This window comes from Anolis carolinensis, chromosome 5, assembly GCF_035594765.1.
Source record: "Anolis carolinensis isolate JA03-04 chromosome 5, rAnoCar3.1.pri, whole genome shotgun sequence".
Classification (NCBI taxonomy): domain Eukaryota; kingdom Metazoa; phylum Chordata; class Lepidosauria; order Squamata; family Dactyloidae; genus Anolis; species Anolis carolinensis.
Window position 1 is genome coordinate 49,918,242 of NC_085845.1, and position 20,679 is coordinate 49,938,920.

General features: G+C 38.5%; 1 protein-coding gene across 3 annotated transcripts in view; it reads right to left on the reverse strand.

Moving 5' to 3' along the window:
- Positions 1-20,679, reverse strand: part of fbxw7 (F-box and WD repeat domain containing 7) — a 165,380-nt gene that overhangs the window by 124,845 nt on the left and 19,856 nt on the right. The window contains exon 1 of one of the 3 annotated variants that reach the window (XM_062981079.1): positions 7,135-8,695. The exons of 1 other annotated variant lie outside the window; for it this stretch is intronic. In XM_062981079.1, the coding sequence (XP_062837149.1) occupies positions 7,135-7,290 (156 nt within the window). In that variant the 5' untranslated portion in view covers positions 7,291-8,695. Of the gene's footprint in view, positions 1-7,134; positions 8,788-20,679 lie in introns of those variants that run through there. One more of the 3 variants, XM_008111975.3, reaches the window with a different exon arrangement.

Genomic DNA, 20,679 nt, shown 5'->3' on the forward strand with positions numbered 1-20,679 from the left:
ACTCCCAGACAGGAACCAGAGACTGTTCACACAGAAGCTATTCCTGCAATGTCATCAGCTACACACCATCCTTCAGCCCAATTTGATGTCCTGAATAACACCTTTTATAGAAATCCCAGAAGAGACTTAACTGACAGAGGAATACAGACATTTTCTGACGAATCAGAAGATTATTTGTTATGGTAAATCACATTTCAGAGAGCTCTCCAACAGTTAAGACTCTCTGTAGATGAAGAATTGACCTGTCTTACAGGTTTACACTGCCAATGCTGATAACACTAGTTATTATAGAAGCACTCTCCAAGGAAGGTCCAAACTTGTCTTCCTCTACCACTAGCAACTCTTCGTCATAACCTACAGAACTGCTAGCCTGTTGACTATCAGGAAAAGCACTGTTTTCCAATGCCATGGTTCTGAGCTTGGTCCTCTATCATTTCTAGGATGGACTTCTACAGCTTCAACATTATGTGTGCCTTTTCCAGATGTGTCTTTCTACTAGTTACTGAAAATGCCTACTTTCCTTGCTCCACCACAACATTAGCTAGTTCATTTACAGTTCTATTAAAAGAGGCAGGCATTGCAAAAGACAAACTCTATACTTGGAGCACCAACACTTCCTCCTTATGTCTGTTAGGATTGTTTAGTTTTAATTTTTGGTTAATTTCTATTTGGTTTTAAGTTTATAGTCATTTGTGTACTATTTTTTGTGATGTGTCATGTTTTGATGTAATTTGTTATTTGTCTATTAGTTGGCATTGAATGTTTGCTATATGTGTTGGAAACCGCCCTGAGTCTCTCCGCGGAGATAGGGCAGTCAATTAATAACAACAACAACAACTACTACTACTACTACTACTACTATTATTCCACAGTTCCCTCTCCACTTTAGTAAGCATTAGGACTATTCCCACTATCTTTCTCCACTCTAGTAGCAACATCCCACTCCAGTAATGATGCTCTCTATCAATAAACTTCCACCAAAGCTTCCTAGGGTTTACAACAAGACAACCTGCCTACCTGGAGGTGACTGTCTTTCATATTGCTCATGTGGTCTCCTTTGTTAGTAGGAATCCTGAGCTTTTTGCTGGCGCAAAGGTGACTGCATCTATGGGTTTCTTCTGGTCACTCTCTTTTTCAATCTTTCTTTTTATTGAATTATTGTTAGTTTGTGTACAGGTGATAATAGCACACAGGATGTTTACAGCATTTATGTACTTAACACAAGCAGTACAGCAAATAGGAAAGAAAAGGAACAAATATCAACAAAGAAAAGATTAACAGCAAATATTGGGCTAGGAGGGTGGATTTTTTCATGGCCAAAAAACCCTTATTTTGAATGAAGTCTGTGTTTTTTTTTATAGGCAACTTTTAGTGGTCAGCTGAAGAAACAGCACCATCCAGAATGCTTTCTGGCCAGTTCGAAGCTGATGTTGCTGTATGTGTCCATTGACATATTCAATAAAGAAAAAATAGTCCCCATAAAATGTGGTGTGCAGGTTTTGGTATTTATACGCATTCTGATCATTACTGGCCATTGCTAATTTAATATGTGGATAAAAACCTTATCATAAAGCTACAACAAAAAGCTCATGATCTGGTTCCTCCTCCACAGAAAGAGGAATCAGATCATGACTCCTAGCACTACTTTCCTTCACAAATGAAGAGACTCCATTTCACTCATAAAATGCACATTATACTATTGCATGGACTACCAAAAGTGAAAGAAGCTAACCAATCTTTCACGGAAGTATTGTGAACAGAGACACTCACAAATTCAATCTCCAGTGAAGGAGCTTCCATAGGACTGCCACATGCCCTAGTTAACTGAGTCAAATTTGCATCCACACCTTTGATGTCCATTCTATCACTGTTTTTCTTGTGCATTAAACGGAATTGTTTCTGTAACTGTTTGAGACTGATCTACCCCTTCCTTATTCAGACTCCTGATTTCCTTTACCTGAATGGTAATGACTTCACAGTTAATGGGATGCAAGATCTGTTGGGACTCCTTCTGGCATGTCTGAGGCACTTGGATTTTGCTGGCACCTGCATGCTTCTACTCAGTGTACTGGGGCCAAAAAAGCCTCTGCCATGGCAGGGATGACATTAGCAGCTCTCACAGCAACAACAACCCCTTTCCATGTCTCCAAACCTCTTTCCAAGTCTTTAATCTTAGCTCCACAGGCATCGTGATTTACATTCTGTGCCTGTTGATTAACCTGGGATGCCAGGAACACAGCAGCAGATGTCACCTCGTCCAGCTGCCTGTGAAGGGCAATCTTTTGGGATTCTGCACTCTTTCTCTTCTAAGACCTACAAGAGTTGTATCCTGACATTTCAAGCTAAATCCACAGACTGGACTTTCTCACTAGCTGCTGCAGTGGGGAAAAGCTGGAATTCTTCAGACATGGCTAATCTTTGCTGCCCCTCCCTACTGAGGTCATCGCTAAGGTTCTCTTGCAACTGCTCCTGTCCTGCTGACACTCCTGAAATCTCTTCTTACACTCATTCTCAAGGTGATCCATACTTTCATGATTCTCAAGCCTCAGGTGCTTGAGCTGAACCTGGAAGTCTGCAACAAAGGCTTCCTGCTTCTCTGAGTTCCTGTAAATCTCCCAGATGTTTCCATGTTTCCTAAGCTACAACTGCTGGTTTTGGCGGTCTGTAGAACTGGAAAACATGGAAATAGTCAGCATATCCTCAGCAAAACTCAGGACACTTACCCATATCCATAAACCACTGCCTAATCTTGTCTAGTGTTTATAGCTGCACAAAATACTGCCCTCTATCATTTTGGCAAAGGAAACTCACAAATTACTTTCATAAAAACCTCACTCAAGTGAGTACTTTTGATGTACTGTCTTCAGAACCTCTGAAGATGCCAGCCACAAATGCAGGCAAAATGTCAGGAACACGGCCCTACTGGAACACGGCCATACAGCCCAAAAAACTCACAGCAACCCGGAGTACTTTTGGTTGAATTGGCATCCAAAGAACATGTCAGAGGCCGGGCTGTGGCTCAGGCTGGTTAGCAGCCAGCTGCAACAAATCACTCTGACCAAGAGGTCATGAGTTCGAGGCCCACCCATGCCTGCGTCTGTGTCCTGTCTCTGTTCTATGTTATGGCATTGAATGTTTGCCTTATATGTGTGCAATGTGATCCGCCCTGAGTCCCCTTCGGGGTGAGAAGGGCGGAATATAAATACTGTAAATAAATAAATGAATAAATAAATAAATGTCTGCATTCAGAAATTATTTCCTGACATGGGTATACAAAACACGTATTGCCCACATGCATTCTCCCAAAAATAATAAGACCAGTGCTCTGGGTAAACCAGTTTGGGGATAAAGCCTTTCCAGACAATAACCCTTTGCTGGACTTTACAGGCTCAAGAATTTAGCTCAAAAAATCAGGTTGAGGATAAGCTAATTTCAAAACTATCAACTGATTGATTTAGAAGACATAAAAAGATAGGTGTAGAAATCCAACAGCACAGTCTGTGTTCAATACATGCTGTTTCTCAAAGAAAAGGTGGGGAAAGATGGAATGGGTGATAAAAGCCCTACTGCTGATGAATCTAAGGGCATTAGGGATTCAGCTAAGATTAAGGGACTATAGATACCACAAAGATCTTATCACCCCCTAATGCAAAGAGAAGTCCAGATAAACAGGACAACAGCACTATCAACTGAGAGGGCAAAGAAATGGATTCTAGATGATGGGGACCATGTAAGAAGATAGTCTGAACTGTATGTGTGTGTGTGTGTGTTGACTGTTTGTAGAATATATCTCTCTCCCCCTCTGTTCCTGTGAAAGCCAGTTAGAAATTCCCTTTCTCTGGAGGTTCCTCCTTGCTTTGCCTCTTTGCCTATGTTTAACCTCTTCCTAACTTGGGGGCTGTCACCTGGAGTGAAGGAGACATTTCTGGGGAATGCAAACATGACTTGACCTGAGTGTTAGTCCATGGATAGTTAAAAAAAAAAACCAGGCTTGTGTGATTAAAATGATCAGCTCAACATGAAGGCCTCATGTCAAAGGTTTTTTTGTCTGTGTTTTTTGGGCAGATGTGAATATGACATCTGCTTGATACCCTCTGAGCACTGGTAATGACTCTTCGATGATCTGGGGAGATGAAAAAAATAGGAGTTTGGGACAAAACCAATCAAGCACAGATTTTTGCTCTCTTTCAAATTTGGACAGGACTGCTCAAACTCTGGAAACAGCACAATAGGGGGAGGTCTATCATTCTAAGCCAGTCTGACAGGGTTTCATTCAGTAGAGGTATTGAAGACAGGTAAGCATTGATTATCAGTATAATAAGGGGGGAGATAGAAATAAACTGACATAACTGAAATAATCACATCCTAGTAATCTTTTGGCAGATCATGCAAAAACTTACCAAAAATTAGCCAACCACATGCTACATGGAAAGATGTAGATGGAAGACAAGTTAATCTTACTTAGAAATCTTAAGGAGAATTTCACTTGGATAACCTTGGCAATAGCTAAGAGCATACCACTAGGATTAAAAATGCCACCCATATCTACTTCTTTTCAATAAACTAAACACAGCAAAATCAATATCTGATCATACAAAAATATAATTATTTTCCCAGGACATACAATTCTGGAAATAAATTTGATGAATCTAATTTATATCCAGTACTAAAATATAATCAGTGATGTAAAGTATAATCAATAAGAAGAGATATGTAATAGTTGTTAGTGACAGATGAAATAAAATGTTTTCCAAAAGCAAGATTTAGGCAAAATTTTAAATAGTATTACCTACTTTATATTAATGAAGGGTCAGCATGAATAAACAAAGGAAGATGTTATAACTGGCTGAAAATGTAAAGTGTCATTATTATTATTATTATTGATGTTTACTAAGTTTATTTATAGCCCACTTTTTCTCTCCACAAAGGAGACTCATTATATCCTGGAATATTTTAGAATTTTATGTGTTCTTGATATTGTTATTGTTGTGCACCTGTAGGTCACTTCCAACCATTGGCAACCCTCAGGCAAAACTATCTCAGGGTTATCTTGGCATGATCTGTAAGATTTGTTCAGATGGGGGATGCCTTTATCTTCTTCTGAGTGTGAGAGATTGTGATTTGCCCAAGGACACCCAGTTGGTTTCCATGGCTGAGCAGGATCATAGCCCAAGGCTTAAACCTGTACTTTATTTATTTATTTATTTATTTATTTGCTTTCTTACTTCTGCAATAAATAAAGCATCTTTAAATACAATAAATGTTCTTTTCTTTAACATTTAAAACAACAAGCACATCAACACATCTTACATCTGAACATAGCCTTGAAAGGCTCATATTCTGCTGTGATAGCAATAAACACAGCTTGCTTTTTTTTAAGTGCCTGTATTTCAGAGCATTACTACCTACAAAAATACATGATGCCCATATGCAAAGTACTACAAATTCTGAAGCTACTAGTCCACATTGTTATATACACTCCGATTCTATAGATCTCCAAGTATGGCTAATTATCAATGTGATTTAGCCCATCATCTTACATGCTGTGTGGAGAGTTCTGCACATACTGCACCATCTTTCCAAAATAAGCAATATTAACAGAGAAACCAACCCTCAAATCAAAATAGGCACATTTAAAAAACATATTGCTAAAGTAATGAAGACACTGGATAACCTTAATGTGCACATTTTGCATGCCTTAAAAGAAATTCTCAGACCACAGATTTCAAATCAACATCTTCCCTTGCTTTATCACTAGCTAACGTAGTTTTAGACTACAGTAGTGCAATCTTGATGGGAAAATACCTTCTGCATGCCCATTTGTCAAGTAAAGCAAATTGAAAAGATTTTTGGGAGAAGGGGAGGAGGGTGCAAGATCATACCCTGTCTCCATGTAGGAAACCACATTTTGAACTTTGTGAGGTTTGGATCCTAACTGCCACACACTCAAGGAGCTTTGAATCTCTATTTCTTAGAGAGCAAAACACAACACAAAAGTTTGAAAGCTAAGTAGTATCAGAGTTGATTAGTGTATGGATACCAGTCTGCTAGGAAATGTGAAGTGCTTGAGGCTATATTCCAAAGGAAGGCCATGGCGAACCAACCTTGAATACTTCTTATCTAAGAAAATCCTATGAAATTTATAAGGTCACCATAAGTTGACAGGTAGCTTGAAGGCAAGCTCACACAGAAAATACAATAAGGCATCAACCATTAAAAGGAAAGCAGCAATGTGTTTCATTGAATTAACATTAAGTGTGATAAAGAAGCTTTTCAAATCTAAGACTTTACCCAAAAATGAAACAGAATTGGCTTGAGCTTCTGTTGCTTCTACAGAAGTTACTAAGACCCAAGGACAATATGCTCATCAGGCTTATTGTCCTCAAATCTACTGAATGTATGCACAGAAAGTTTAAAATAGAGAACTGAAAAAAGAACATCTACAAGGAGAACATATATCTTCTTATAAATAATATTGCTCAAATATACCTGACAACCATATGCTAACTTGAGTCACAAGAAGCTTAAAAAGGACAAACAATTAAGCCAAGCAATATTATGATCAATTACATTTAATCTAATCATAGAATTTATAGCCCAACTACAGCAAAGAATTCTATAATAAACTTTTTTCTATTGGGTCAAAAGTATTTAAAATTGTGCATATGAAAGACAGGTATATATTACTGAGAGGAAAGCACATTTAACTCCTTAAATCCTATAACCCATTTTCTGAAACTAGCAATACCTTATAAACTCCAATAAAAACATTATGGTGATAGTTTTATAAGTGTAGGACTACAGGAGATGGAAGAAGTTAAACACTGCTAATATAAATAAGTGACTACAATGCTGAACATAAAGCACTTTCAGAGCAACTCCAGACTGCAGTCACAAACATCCATTAAAGTGTTCCACAATTCAAAGCAAGCAAGTGGTTGTCAGTGCAGCCAGTAAATCACCTGATCCTATTACAAAATCAATTACTGCAGCACATTTCTATTGCAACACAACCTGATGATGGCAAAATGATATTGGATAGCTGCTGCAAGGTCAAGAAAACTAAACACACTTATTTTAGTGCCATAGCATTTATTTGAAAGAAAAATGTTTTAAATAAATCTGTATAATTACCTTCTTTGGCTGACTGGGACATTTGATGGATAGTCTCTGCAACTGGTCTGATGTATGGCTGCAAGATAGGAGATCGGAGCAGCAGGTCGAACGGCCCAGCCTCTTCATTAAAGAAGAAATAATGCTGCAGCCACAGCCACACATTGACTTGCTCATCAGTTGAGTTTAATCCTTAAGAAATCAGTAGTGGCAGTGACCCACAGGCAATCAAAACTGGCCGACAGGCTCATTCTGCAGCTCTCTGGCAAAAATCAACACTGATAAAAATAAAACATTGTTTCCCCAAAGCTGAAAGTAGTCACTCAAGAGCCACTTTTTACTTTCCTAAAGCAGATTATTTTGATTAACTCTCCAGTTTTCTGAGAGTTATCAACTTGAGATACAAGGGGTATACAATGACTACAAGCTTGCTCTTCTCTGGTACTTTAGGGCTCCTAGGATATCATCTATCCTACTGTTCCCGCTCTGGACGCACAATCTTCCAAAAGCCAACAAAAATAACCACACCCCCAGTGTTCCTAATGCACACTATTCAAAATAGACTCAATTTCTAATGCTGCTGCTAAATAGCCAAGAGTAACAACAGTTAACAGATTACTCACTAGAATCTGACTTGTAAGAGCTCTTCATCTTTTAAGACTGTAATGTACAAGGTAACTGCCAATCATTCACAGACTCGCATCTTCTTCTTACTGCTAAACTTTGCACTTTTGTGTGTTACGAATATAACCCCACTTCAATCTAGTATAAATAAAAGTGTGGATATTTCTAATGAACATACAGCTGTAAGAGATGGGTAACTGACAACAATCCAGCACATATCTACAAAAGACAGAGGAAATTTTCATCCAAAAAGATAAATAGCAATAGAAAATACAAAAATACAAGGTGCCTTTGTAAAAGAAACATCAAATTAACTCCAGTGGAACGTTAGTTTCAATATAAAAGTTTGAAAACTGTTTCATACAGGTGGGGGTTAAAGAAAGGAGAAGTAAACAAAAGAACCAAGCAATATTATCTTCTTCCTCTCTGTCTAGTAAGTGTTGTCTCCTTATATTAAAACAGAAATAGGTTTCCTCATCAACATAGTCATCTTCCTATTTTAATTTGTTTAACTGATTCTCAATGTAAAAAAACACAAACACAGAAGCTTGCAAATGTTTCCAAAGCAGCATTAAATGAAATGGCTATGTATAGCAGCATGCTGGCCTTTTGGCTATTAAAAGCAGTGCATTTATCTGTCTTTTTGCATCAAGCACTACAGCATTTGGGGAGAAAAAGAAAGAGTGTGTGTGCGCACATTAACACAGATGCTCAACCTGATTACAGGATAATCTGCCTTGAAATAATTGTCACTTATACAGATACAGAGCTATCAGCAGTTGTTTACAGAATCCCTCTTATCAGATAATTAGGGAAAAGCAAGTGACCAAGACAGCAGCTTAAGTGCACATATTTTAGCAAAACTTCTTGTTTTCACTCTGCATCAAACACTCTGTTTGCTCTATCTCCTCCCGTCTCCTCCAGCCCTGGCTTGCAGCTATATTGAGCCAGCAATGCCTTTCCCTTCAACCTTGCTCTACCCTTTTGATACTCACATTTCTCTCAAATCGTTTTCCAGTAATATCTAAATTCAAGCAAACCACAGCAAATTGAATAAAAAGGTTTTGGTAGAGAAAGACGCTGCATGCAAACAAGCAAATAATGCAGTAACCTTTTACTCGCCTGCTGGAGGTACTGTCTGCTGCATAGAATTTTAAATCCTCATCTGCAGATGCAATTGAGCTGGTATTGCCAAGGACTTTGCTCTTCCTGTGCTGATTCTACACAGCTATTCATCAAGGGGAAAAACATTGCAGGGAAAATGTAAAGTAATATCAGGTGGAATCACTCAGAGGGCCTGAAATAAGCCAACTTCTAAAAATCAACTGCCGTCTTGCCTAGTCACATTTGTGAGCTCATAAAGGAAGTGTTATTGCTGATGTAGGTTTGCCACCAGGATAGGAAAGCGCAGGAAGCTAACAAAAAAATTAATACACAGACTTTAAGTGCACTGATTATCACCACCCTAAGACAATGTCCTTCCTAGCAAAAAATGCCATTTTAAAATGGAACATCTAACCAAATGAAATGAGACTAAATATCCAATTCGTTTTATAACCCCTTCAGAGACTCAAAATGCAGATTTTCAATAAACACTACACCATCCCACTGCCAAGCAAAGGAAGAATCATCTTTTTCTCAGTGTGTTTATATCCTAGTTGGGGCAGAGAGAGATCACCATGATGACTCTCTTATGCCAAACGTGACTGATTTCTATGTTTTTATGCATTTGTACTGAAAAATACCTGAAGATATAAATGGATCAGATAAATGAAGGGTAAAAATACCATCTAGTATATGGCCAACGAAACTGGTGTTTTTTTGGGGGGATGGGCTATTCAAATGCTGCTATTGCTTTGTAGACTGATATTTCTTGAGAAGTGCTTGGAGATGTACCACACTGTATAAATAAGTAGTTTGATCCTACTTTAACTGTACAGCTCCATTCTAAAGAACCCTAGGATGTGCAATCAGGTGAGAGGTATTTATAGAGTTCTCTACTAAATAGCTGTAGACCATTACTCATAGTACCCTAATTTAATCCTCAATTATTGTCTTGGGAACTTGGGAACTATACTTTATGATGAGTAGATTCAAAACTATCTAGTAGAAAATTAAAAGTACTGCACTAGGTAAATATCAGAATCCTATGGGATAAGGCCATAGAATGATATTAAATGGCTGCAACAGTGAGGTGTGAGTGCTTGAATGATCTGCAAATACGTAATTTTCTTCCCAAGCAAAAGTGGCCTAGCATCTCCCACTTCTCAGAGAAATAAAGAGTATACAATAAATCTAATTGAATCATTCTGTGAGCAACAGGTCTAACTGAACCTTTATTTTACTTGACTATAAAAATTGCTTATTCAGTCTAATAAAGAAACTACTTTTAATTAGTGAAAGTACAATAATTTTGAACTAAACTTGAAACAAAATGCATAGATAATTCACAAAAATGTCTTGCCCTTAATAGAAATGAAACACTAGCACTAAAGGTTGTTATTCATTATTTATGTGCTTCCCCCTCACCTCATGTCAGTTTCCTTAATGTACTATTGATTCCAGAGATGCATACGGATGGAGCCAGTGACGGACCACATATAGTACAATCACCCAGTAAAGAAACAGCCTGACTACCCACCGAACAATTCCAATATGCAAAAACAAAAAAACAAAAAGAAAACCACACCCTACAATAGCACATATGCAGATTGATCCTATAATATATCAGTCTTTGAAGGAAGATGCTTATCTTGCATAGGAAGTAATTTAATTTTTCGAAAGGCTATTCAGAAATAGATGCATGCATATACAATTTAGTCAGTCAGAGTGGTGCAGTTGTTCGAGTGTTGGACTATGGCACCGGAGACCAGAGTCCAAATGCCCATGGAAACTCACAGGGTGATCTTGGACAGGCCATGTTCTCTCATCTCAGAGGAAGGCAAAAACCGCTCTGAACAAATCTTGCCAAAAAAAACTCTTATCTTAGGGTTGCCATAGGTCAAAAATAACTTGAATGCACACAACAACAGCAACAACATTTATGTATGCAATTGGTAAATTATTATTTAAATGAAAACATACCAATGTTATAATTATCTTAACATCCATTTATGCGCTAGTACTATTTGCATATAAGGTAAGAATTTGATGCTACAACTGTAAATGTAACTTATTGGTTGATATCACTCCAAACGAACTGAATGGGTATTCAATTTACTTTTGAATGGTGAAACAACACATTGGTCAATCTCACTGATTCAGTGAGTTTACTCTAATTACAACTATCAGTTGGATTTAGGCTATTTTCTCCTTAACCTACAATTCTTGAGGCACAACACTAGTCACTTGTGCCCAAGATGAAGATGATCAACCATTGGTGTACAATCTCTGGGTTCAGTCATTAAACCAATTACAAACACATCTAATAGCAGCACTGCCTAGTCCATCTTTCATCAGCCTGCCTGCAAGAATAGCAGAGGAGTTCCAGTCAAATTTTTCATTGAAGACAATACTACATTCAAAGCCCCCCCCCCCTTGCCTACCAAAGACTATAACTCAATCCAAGAAAAAAAGATGAAAATTGTTTGGCATGACTTAAGAAACCCATATTGGCATGCACCAAATGAATGCTTAATGATCAGTTTTAAAACCTTTTCCGGTATCAAGTTAAAGCTGACTAATCAGTAATTGTTTGGGTAACCTTTTTGCACTTTTTGAAGATGTTGATAGTATTTGCCCTCATCTAATCCACTGGGACTTCCATTCTCAAAGATTATTGACAGAGGCTCTCTAATTGCATCTGCAAGTGCCACTGATGATCTTAATCATTCAAGCCAGAATTTATTTTGAATAGGTACGTATTCCTCCACTACCTCTTTACCTATTATAGGATGTATCATTAGTTCCATGTTCAGTTGTTACAGCACTTTTTTTCCTTTTTGGGAGAAGGCTAATGTAGAGAAAGTATTGAACAGTTCAGCCTTCTCCTGATTCCATTAGCAGCCAACCACAGCCAGAGAATGCTGTGAGAGCAGCCAGTACAAGATATGTATGGGAAAGATGATTTGGGGGAAGGTGGGCTAGAAATGGGGAAAGATGACATAAAGATAGGGAAAAGCTGGAAGAGAGATACAGGACAGTCAGTTTGAGGGAAGAATTTAATAAGATTTTAGGGAGCTATAAGTGATTAAATAGCTCTGGGGAATGAGTGATATAAAAGTGTGTTAATAAACTTGTGCTTTTTTACAACTGTATCTGCTTATTTCTATTAGGTTTGATAGAAGGTTTGGTCATACTTACGATGGCAAACCCACAGAAAAGCACAGCCACTGGTGCATGTACTGGCACTATTGCTTCCATCCTCTTCCTCTTCATCTGAACATTGCCAAAAAGACCCTTTTTTTATATTTTTAATCTCTCAAGCAAGCCTGAGCTCATTCTATACTTCCACTTTTCTGATTTTCCTCCTATAACTGCTGGCTATTTATCTGCATTCTCTTTAGTGGTTTCCTCCTCCTTTCATTTTTATACATGTCTCTTTTAAATCTTGGCTCATCTGAAAGTTCTTTCTATATCTACTTGGGCTTCTTTAGACACATCCCATTTCTTTCCTCTGTGCCTCCAACATATCACCTTTAAGAAACAATTCTTTGATACATTCTTGACATTCGTGTATAATGCTACTTTTCCTCTTTAGTCTATTTCTTTGGAATAAGTTATATCCCTACATTATTTCACTTCAATGGGACAGATCCACCAGGTTACAGTGACTCCTATTAAATCATGTTCCTTTTTCTATGCTGAAATCTCCATTTTTCCCCATGTTTCCTGTATTAGCATAGAGATATCCAAAACTATGGGACAGATTTCTCTCCAGTGGATTCCTTGTTGCTTTTCTTATGTGCCCTGTGTTGGGCTCTTATAGTGTATGGGCTTAATTTTCCTATTAAACATGCCGCCATAGTTTTGGCAATGAATCAAATTCATTTCTCCTTCTATGCTATTAACTCCAATTAACTAAACATAGACAACACTTTTCCATCACAGGAGAAGAAAGGAGAGCAACTGCAAGGAGCTGGAAGCTTCCCTCAACTCATTTCCCCCCACCACCGCTGCAAATTGACTGTTGACAAAACTATAAACTGCTGGAAAGTTACTTGGGACTTAAGTAGGAAAAATATCATTGACCTAAAATACCATTTAGGGTCCAAACAAGGACTGAGGACAGCATTGCTCCCTTGAGGCTTCTGAAAGAATGATTCTCCGCTTTTATCTGGGACCACAGAGAAGGCCCCTAGTAAGTGAATGTAACCCACAGATTGCCCGATCCCTATTTGTGTCTTCTAGACACTCAAGCCTTATTTAATGAATTACTGATAAAATTAAGAATATGAGAAAAAGCCAGAGATACCTGGAGCAGATTTTGATATTTCCACTGGAAGAAAAGATAATAGGCAACTTCTTTGCCAATTCCCACTTTTTCTGCAGATCCCTGTGTTCTTTAAAATCTATTCTGAAGGGCTAAGAGAAAGTGCTATAGTTGGAAAGAAACTGGCAAAAATTAATAAGCAATCGTTTCCTCTATCAATAGTAAATTCTCTTTTAGTTGCAAAAGTTTATTTCTGGATTCAAACCACAATAACTGATCTAAACAGTTCTACGCATAACTGATCTGTCAGTATACAGGGGGCCGGGCTGTGGTGCAGCTGTTGAGCAGCTGCCTTAAATCACTCTGACCATGAGGTCATGAGTTCGAGGCCAGCCCGTGGCGGGGTGAGCACCCGTCAATTAAAAATAAAAAAATAGCCCCTGCTCGTTGCTGACCTAGCAACCCGAAAGATAGTTGCATCTATCAAGTAGGAGATAAGGTACCACTTATAAAGTGGGGAGGCAAGATTAACTCATTTATGACCTGGAATGAGGAAGTGCCGCCAGTGTGGATGATGAAGCAGCTGCTCCCCCCTGTGGCCAGAATCGAACATCCCCTCAGAAGAAGGTTAACTTCCCTCTGCGTGTGTCTCTCAGTCTCTGTTTGATGTGTTTATGGGCATTGAATGTTTGCCCTATGTGTGTTATAATGTGATCCGCCCTGAGTCCCCTTTGGGGTGAGAAGGGCGGAATATAAATACTGTAAATAAATATAAATACTGTAAATAAATATACACACATTCTCCATGTATTTTTTCATAAGCAGAATTAACTCATCTATTTGCGGTCATTGGTAATAATCAACATGGATTTATCAAAAACAAATTTAAATCTTATCAATAAAAATTTATTACAAAAAAAACCCCAACAAATCATGCCAGACTAATCTGATCTCTTTTTTCAATAGAATTACAAGTTGGGTAGATGAGGGGAATGCCGTGGATGTAGCCTATTTGAATTTCAGTAAGGCCTTCAACAAGGTCCCCCATGACCTTCTGGCAAACAAAGTAGTCAAATGTGGGCTAGGCAAAACTACGGTTAGGTGGATCTGTAATTGGTTAAGCAAACGAACCCAAAGGATGCTCACCAATGCGTCTTCTTCATCTTGGAAAGAAGTCACGGGTGGAGTGCCGCAAGGTTTCATCCTGGGCCCAGTTCTATTTTACATCTTTATAAATGACTTACATGAAGGGCTAGAAGGCATGATCATCAAGTGCAGATAACACCAAACTGGAAGGGAAAGCTAATACTCCAGAAGACGGGAGCAGAATTCAAAATGATCTTAACTGATTAGAGACATGGGCTGAAACTAACAAAATAAACTTCCAACAGGGACAAATGCAAGATACTCCACCTAGGCAGAAAAAATGTAATGCAAAGATGCAGTATGGGGGACGGCTGGCTTGACAGCAGTATGTGTGAAAAAGATCTTGGAGTCCTCGTAGACAACATGTTAAACATGAGCTTACAATGTGATGCGGCGCCGAAAAAAGCCAATAGAATTTTGGCCGGCATAAATAGGAGTATACTGTCTAGATCCAGGGAAATCATGCTACCTCTCTATTCTGCCTTGGTCAGACCACACCTGGAATATTGTGTCCTGGGCACCACAGTTGAAGGAAGATGTTGACAAGCTGGAAAGTGTGAGGAGCGGTTTAAAGAGCTGGGCATGTTTAGCCTGAAGAAGAGAAGGCCGAGAGGAGACATGACAGCCATGTATAAATATGTGAGGGGAAGTCATAGGAAGGAGGAAGCAAGCTTGTTTTCTGCTGCCCTAGAGACTAGGACATGAAACAATGGCTTCAAACTACATGAAAGGAGATTCTACCTGAACATTAGGAAGAACTTCCTCACTGTGAGAGCTGTTCGGCAGTGGAACTCTCTGCCCTGGAGTGTAGTGGAGGCTCCTTCTTTGGAGGCTTTTAAGCAGAGGCTGGATGGCCATCTGTCAGGGGTGCTTTGAATGTCATTTTCCTGCTTCTTGGCGGGGTTGGATTGGATGGCCCGTGAGGTCTCTTCCAACTCCTATGATTCTATTTTGTTAAAATTGAAGCTTAACACATGCACACTTAAACAAAAGAAGAGATCCTATTCTAAAGATCAGTCTCCACTTATGAAGGAATACTTCAAAGTAAGATAATGTAATACGGTAATTTAATAACAAAAGAAATCCAATTAATAAACTTTGCCATGACAGTTCAAACTGCTGAACAATAGATAAATACCTTATTTCCTCAAGTCTAATGCACCATTGAATGTAATGCACACCTCAATGTTCAAAACCAAAACCAAAAAAGGATTTGCTGTCAAATGCAATGCACAGCAGCAAAAAGTGTCCTCTTTGTCATTTGGCCATTACAGTTGCTGCCTGATTATTAGAATTCCTCCTTTAAAAACAAATGTGTTAGGACACCAAAGCTTTCATCGATATAAAGGAAAACCTTGGGGTGCAGCTATGCTGCAGAAGGAAGCCATTTTAACTGCCTTGGTTCAATGCGATAGTCTTAAGTGTTCTCTGCAAGGGAATGCAGATGCTTTACCAAACTACAAATCCTAGGATTGCATTGCATTGAGCATTGACCATTAAATTGGAGATAAGGTCCCTCAAAGAGGAGCTCCAGATGCAGGTCCTGAAGCAGCTTCCCCTTTTGCTTTGCCTCAGTGCTAAAATTATGCGTATCTAATGCACACCCTAAGTTTGGCCAGGTCATGTAGCCAGAAAAGGTGAGCATTAGATTTGAGTAAATAGGATAAATAAGATAGACATTCTGTAAATGAAATTCCTGCCTCTTCAGTTCACATCAGTATAAAACTAGAGTGCTCAGCTCTAAAAGAAGCAGAAGTTGGAGCTGGGCAGAGAAGGAACACAGCTGTGCTTTTTCTTTCTAACCCAGCAAACAGTATGGCTCACTGAAGAAGAGACGCTCAGCTAAGTGCTAAGCTGAAATCTGGCCCACATTCAATAAAAAGCACATGAAACAAAACAAGCCACTTTCTGCTCACCCTTTAATACTACTGTTGCTCTCTGGTAGTAATACTGACTGACAATCAGCAGATGGAGATGCATGCATTGGCACAGTCTGCTACAAAACAGGCTGTTTTTGGAGGGCTACCTAACTACAGCCTTATGTTTCATGAAAGAAGATTTCTCCAATATATATATTACCTGTCTTTCTGAAACTCATTTCCACCTTCTTCACATCAAGACAGATACAGCATATAGGTCCACTTTGCATTGAGCTCCCTTTCATACAAGAGTTTTCAGATTTAAATGTAATTGTAACATCTTGCTTTTAGTACTCCAGAAGTGTACAGTGTTCCCTCACTTATCGCTGGGGTTAGGTTCCAGGACCACCCACAATAAATGAAAATCCACAAAGTAGGGACACTATGTTTATTTTAATATTTATACATTATTTAATAGTTATACACTATTTTAAGTCTTTATCAATCATGTGTTGATAAATCGCCTCCTTCTCCTCCCATTACCACTTGGGCTCCTTTTCTCTCCTTTCAGCTTCTTCTTCCTCCCTTCCTTAGGCTGTAAATTGTAATTTTTTATGATTTATAATAGTCTTTTAGAGTTTATTGAAAAACCGCAAAACAGCAAATCTGTGAAAAATGAACCATGAAGTAGTGAGGGAACACTGCATTTTCTTAAACTGGAAATATATCTCTTTCACTCACACAAAGAGAAATACTGTATCATATGAGACTAAAAAATGATGAAAAAGCAAGCTCTTCCTAATCCTTATTTTTGGGGCACCTGGAGGTAGCAATGATATAGCTTTTATACATAATACCTAGAAAGTTTAAATGAACTTGTCATTTTAATTGCATACTATAATGGCAACTTGAACAATTTGCCCAGGACTACAAGATAATGGTTTAGTACAGCACTAGAGTAGTCCATATTCAATTTATTTTGTAAACTATAGTCAAGCAAAATATCTCTGTGGATGAAGTGAAGACTTCACCAAGTTTTTCAAATGTTAATATTGTTTTTAGATACTGATGCTTGACTGCTGGGAACCAAACATGAGCCTGTCTGAGAACAGGAGGTACGAAGACTTATTTTTAATTCATGGAGCGGGAGTCTAAGAATTGCACGGCAGCTTTCCTTATGCACTTTTCTTCTTCACAAAAAACTTTTTATTGTGCTTTAGTAGAAGGTCAATGGCTATCATTTCACTACTTGAGCACAATGGTGAATTGAAACAAGAACTCAAAGCTGTTTGGACCGACAAAGCTACCAGTATGTCTAAGCCAATAAAGCGATTTGTTCATTAAAGCTACTAATAAAGCAACCTTTTGTTAGTCTATGAAACATCAGAAGCCTCAGAGAATGCATCTAACTGCAATATTTCTGGCTTTCCCACAAACTCAAGAAACGTCTCTTAAAACAAGTTCAAGCTTTACTATCTGAATTTTTATATAGGGTGAATACACTATTCATACTTAATGATATGTTCCTGCTACAGAAAGTCAGATAATGCAGCTTTTTAAAAAACCTGTCAATAATCCACTACATGGTATCAACATCTCATCTTTTTAAACATTAAGCTATAATACATTTAAGATTGGCCTTTAAAAAGAAATTGACATTGAAAATAGAAGGTTTTAACAGCACCATAATGCTACTTGACCAAATTGTGGGTTCTTCCTAGGCAGGCAGCACAGTATACCTTATACAATTTTGTAGACTCTGCCATTCCTCTATTTCAGGGGTCCCCAAACTAAGGCCCAGGGACCAGATGCAGTCCATCGAAGCCATTTATCTGGCCCCCACGGCACAAGGGCAGAAAGGGGTTGGGCTAAATGACCCAAGGGGTCTCTTCTTCTCTTACAACCCTTATTACTATTATAATTATTATTAATTATTAACATTAAGGCTGGGTGGCCATCTGTCAGGGGTGCTTTGCTTGTGCTTTCGGTGCACAAAGGCAGAAGGGGATTGGACTCAATGGCCCAAAGGGTCTCTTCCAACCCTCTTTTTTATTTTTGTTGTTGTTGTTATTATTATTATTGCTCGGTGGCCAACTATAGTCCGGCCCTCCAATGGTCCAAAGATCGTGAACTGGCCCCCTGCTTAAAAAGTTTGGGGACCCCTGCTCTATTTGCTGATTCAGAGCACAAGCCAACAGAAGATACCACATTTAAATAATTTTCGACTTGCCCTAAACACCCATCCTGAATCTAATGTTTATTATTTTATTTATTTACTACATTTATACCCTGCTCTATCTCACCCTAAAGAGGACTCAGAGCGGCTTCCAAATTGGCAACAATTAAATGCAATGCAAATATATATACAAATGCAATAAACACATACATTAAAATCCCCCAAAAATTTAAATCCAACATCAATATATTAAAATTGAGTATTAAAATCACACAGATCCAAATCATACTCAAGGAGCCATTCGAGTCATGTTGTACTTATTTCATGTCCACCTATCTCCAAAGGCTTGGTCCCACAGTCGGGTTTTTAAATTTCTTTCTAAAGGTTAGGAGGGAGGGAGCTGATCTAATTTCACTGGGAAGACAGTTCCACAGCCAAGGGGCCACCACTGAGAAGGCACTGTCTCTCGTTTTCACCAACCGCACCTACGGAAGAGGTGGGACTGAGAGCAGGGCCCTAACGTACCTTTTTACTTTTTTTCCCCCTATTCCCACATCATGCTCAAGAATACCTTTAGTCAAGCAGTTCAACTTTGTGGATTTTTTAAAAAGCTCAGCAGAATGAATTTTGAGACTCCATGGTGTAAATGAGTATAACAGAGAACATGCTAAATGTTCTCTTTATATTAAGTTTAGACAATAGGCAATTTTAAGGCTCTAAAAACAAACAAAACATTGGCAATTGGATTGATAGATTTAAAAAGAAAATATGAACATTTTATGATTCAAAGTGCAGAAAAATGAAACCTTCATTGCTACAAATCTTTTGTTCTTGATGTAACACACCCATAGAATCAGCCCACAATAAGTTATAATCAAATATATTAATTAGCCTATCCTTCTAACGCGACAGTCAAATCCACACATACATCACAATGTCAACATTCAGAGCAGCAGTTCCCATTTTCTTGGGGAGGGGGGATCTATAGAAAAGGAAGCGGGAGAATTTTTACCTACTCATGCATGGAACCCTGAATCATTGGTCTGATTTTTAAACTAAGAAATGACTCATAGCTCAAAGTGTGAACTGTCAGATCTATAATATTTTATTCAACACTATGGTACAACATTATTCTTCTCATAAAACTGATTACATGCTATGGTAGAAATACAGAGCAGATATACACTGCAGAAGAATCTAGCATAACCAAAAAAAACTTCATTAAAAAAGAAAGCTGTTCTCAATGGGCATAGGCCAAACAAAATCAAATGTTTTGTAATTCCAGTCATTTAAATGAACATGTCAAGGATGAATTTAAATCTCTTTTATGGCAAGAAATGAAACTCACTAGTGCTAGATTATGTTGTTAGTGCTTTATATTGTTTGTCTAATGTAAGAAAGATTCACAATCATGCAGTTTGCAGAATCCTGGAACAACCTGGTCTTGCTAAGATCCTTTTTGGCTTTGCAAGAACTTATGTCAGGTGGGATATATATACATCTAGCCAGAATATGGCAAAAAAGGACGGTTACGTGCGCACATACACTGGCTGTTTGGGTCTGCAAAGCAGAGATATGGATTGGTATTGTCCAGTTGCTATCATGCAAGTAAAATATTGCACAAGCAGGCACAAAATACTTCCTTGTCCGCAAAAATAAAATTTAAACCTACATATCACCTGATTATGCAAGTGTAAGCCACCAAGAAAATGCCAGCAATATTATGGAAGCAGTGTTATTTTTGGAACCAGTACTCATTTTTTCAGATACATAAAGCAGTCACTTGTTAGCACAGTGGTTCTCAACCTGTGGTGTTTTGGCCTACAACTCCCAGAAATCCCAGCCAGTTTACCAGCTGTTAGGATTACTGTGAGTTGAAGGCCAAAACGTCTGTGGACCCACAGGTTGAGAACCACTTTTTGTTAGCAGAAAGAACGAGGTGCATTTTTACAAAATAATAATATATTGACAACAAATCAATTACTTACTTAGGCGATCACTCAGTTTGAGGATGATGGTCCTCCATTTCTGTTATCTTGGGGATGGATCTATAGATGGCTGAAGAGACCTATTCTTGATCTGCATGTTCTCCCACAGTGAGGACATCGGTTTCCAAGTGGAAGGCGGTCCCAGTCAGGGTTGGCTTGATGGGCCTTCCTCTTGGCACGTTTCTCCCTTAGGCCTTCCATTAGGGCCTCTTCGAACTCCACAGCACTGCTGGAGCACAGCTGACCTCCAATTAGAGCGTTCAAGGGCCAGGGCTTCCCAGTTCTCAGTGTCTATGCCACAGTTTTTAAGGTTGGCTTTAAGCCCATCTTTAAATCTCTTTTCCTGCCCACCAACATTACATTTCCCGTTCTTGAGTTTGGAGTAGAGTAGCTGCTTTGGGA